This window comes from Austrofundulus limnaeus, unplaced genomic scaffold (assembly GCF_001266775.1).
Source record: "Austrofundulus limnaeus strain Quisiro unplaced genomic scaffold, Austrofundulus_limnaeus-1.0 Scaffold0, whole genome shotgun sequence".
Taxonomy (NCBI): domain Eukaryota; kingdom Metazoa; phylum Chordata; class Actinopteri; order Cyprinodontiformes; family Rivulidae; genus Austrofundulus; species Austrofundulus limnaeus.
The window spans coordinates 2,642,518-2,643,570 of NW_013952402.1; the positions used below are offsets into that span (position 1 = coordinate 2,642,518).

The window sequence follows — 1,053 nt, forward strand, 5'->3', positions numbered from 1 at the left end:
ACTTAGAACCTTCTTAAGATCCAATAATGCAAAATGCAAATTCTTCCACTTTTTTGACTGGTCTTAAGCTTTTGATCAGGAGTGTATCAGTGTAAAGAAATTCAACGTTTATTAAAAGTCCCGTCTGCCAGCTTTCTTATGAGGGTACAAACTTTATGAAATGTGTTCATTTATACAGCTTTTGTTTATTATTTCTTAACTTATAAAGTGCATATTTTTTTTCTGCATAGTGCAAATGTTGATATGTTAGGCAGAAAGTTTTCTGCCCAGCAGATCAAGCACAGTACAGGCTCCCAGGCTGCCTTCAAATGTACAACAAAACATCCTCGCTGATCTGCTTAGCCATCCTGCCCCTCAACCCCCTAATGAACGAGGGCAAAAGAGCTCTTGGGCTTAGCCGTTCCCTCTTACCCCTAACTTAACAAGATGTCCCCATGCTCTCCGGTTTTTATGCTCTCACACACACTTACACAAAAGTGCGCACACAGACACACACCTCCCAAACCACTAACCCTCAGACCAATCTGTCTGTGGCACTGTAGTATTATTAGACTTACACACTCTCAAAGGGGAAACAGTGAGTGCTGAGAGCTGGAAGATGAGATATGCTACAGGGGCTACTAGTTCCATTAAAATGGCATTCACTGGGGCCTTTGTTATCATCGGCCCTGACGTTTTCAGGATGTACTGAGGTCTGCTGATCCATGACCATCTCATTTATCTTTCAGGATTTGAAGGAAGTTTGTGTGAAATTGACACCCCCGAGTGTGACTCGAGCCCATGCCAAAATCGAGGGGTTTGCGTGGACCAGGTCAATGGCTACAGGTGAAAAAATTAAAGTTAACCCAGCTGTTTGTTTCTTAGAGGAGAGTTGATATTAAAGATGGTTCATTAGTAACCATAATTACGGAAGCATAGAGCTGTCACATGAATGAAATTATTTTTAAACTGGATCTCGTTATAACGAGAAAACTATCTTGTAAAAACAAGAAAACTATCTTGTAAAAACAAGAAAACTATCTTGTAAAAACGAGAAAACTATCTTGTAAAAAC

General features: G+C 40.2%; 1 protein-coding gene across 1 annotated transcript in view; it reads left to right on the top strand.

Annotated features, from left to right (window-relative positions):
• eys (eyes shut homolog) overlaps positions 1-1,053 on the top strand; it is a 205,300-nt gene that overhangs the window by 88,913 nt on the left and 115,334 nt on the right. The window contains exon 26 of the mRNA XM_014010919.1: positions 729-825. Coding sequence (XP_013866373.1) covers positions 729-825 — 97 coding nt within the window. The remainder of the gene's footprint in view (positions 1-728; positions 826-1,053) is intronic.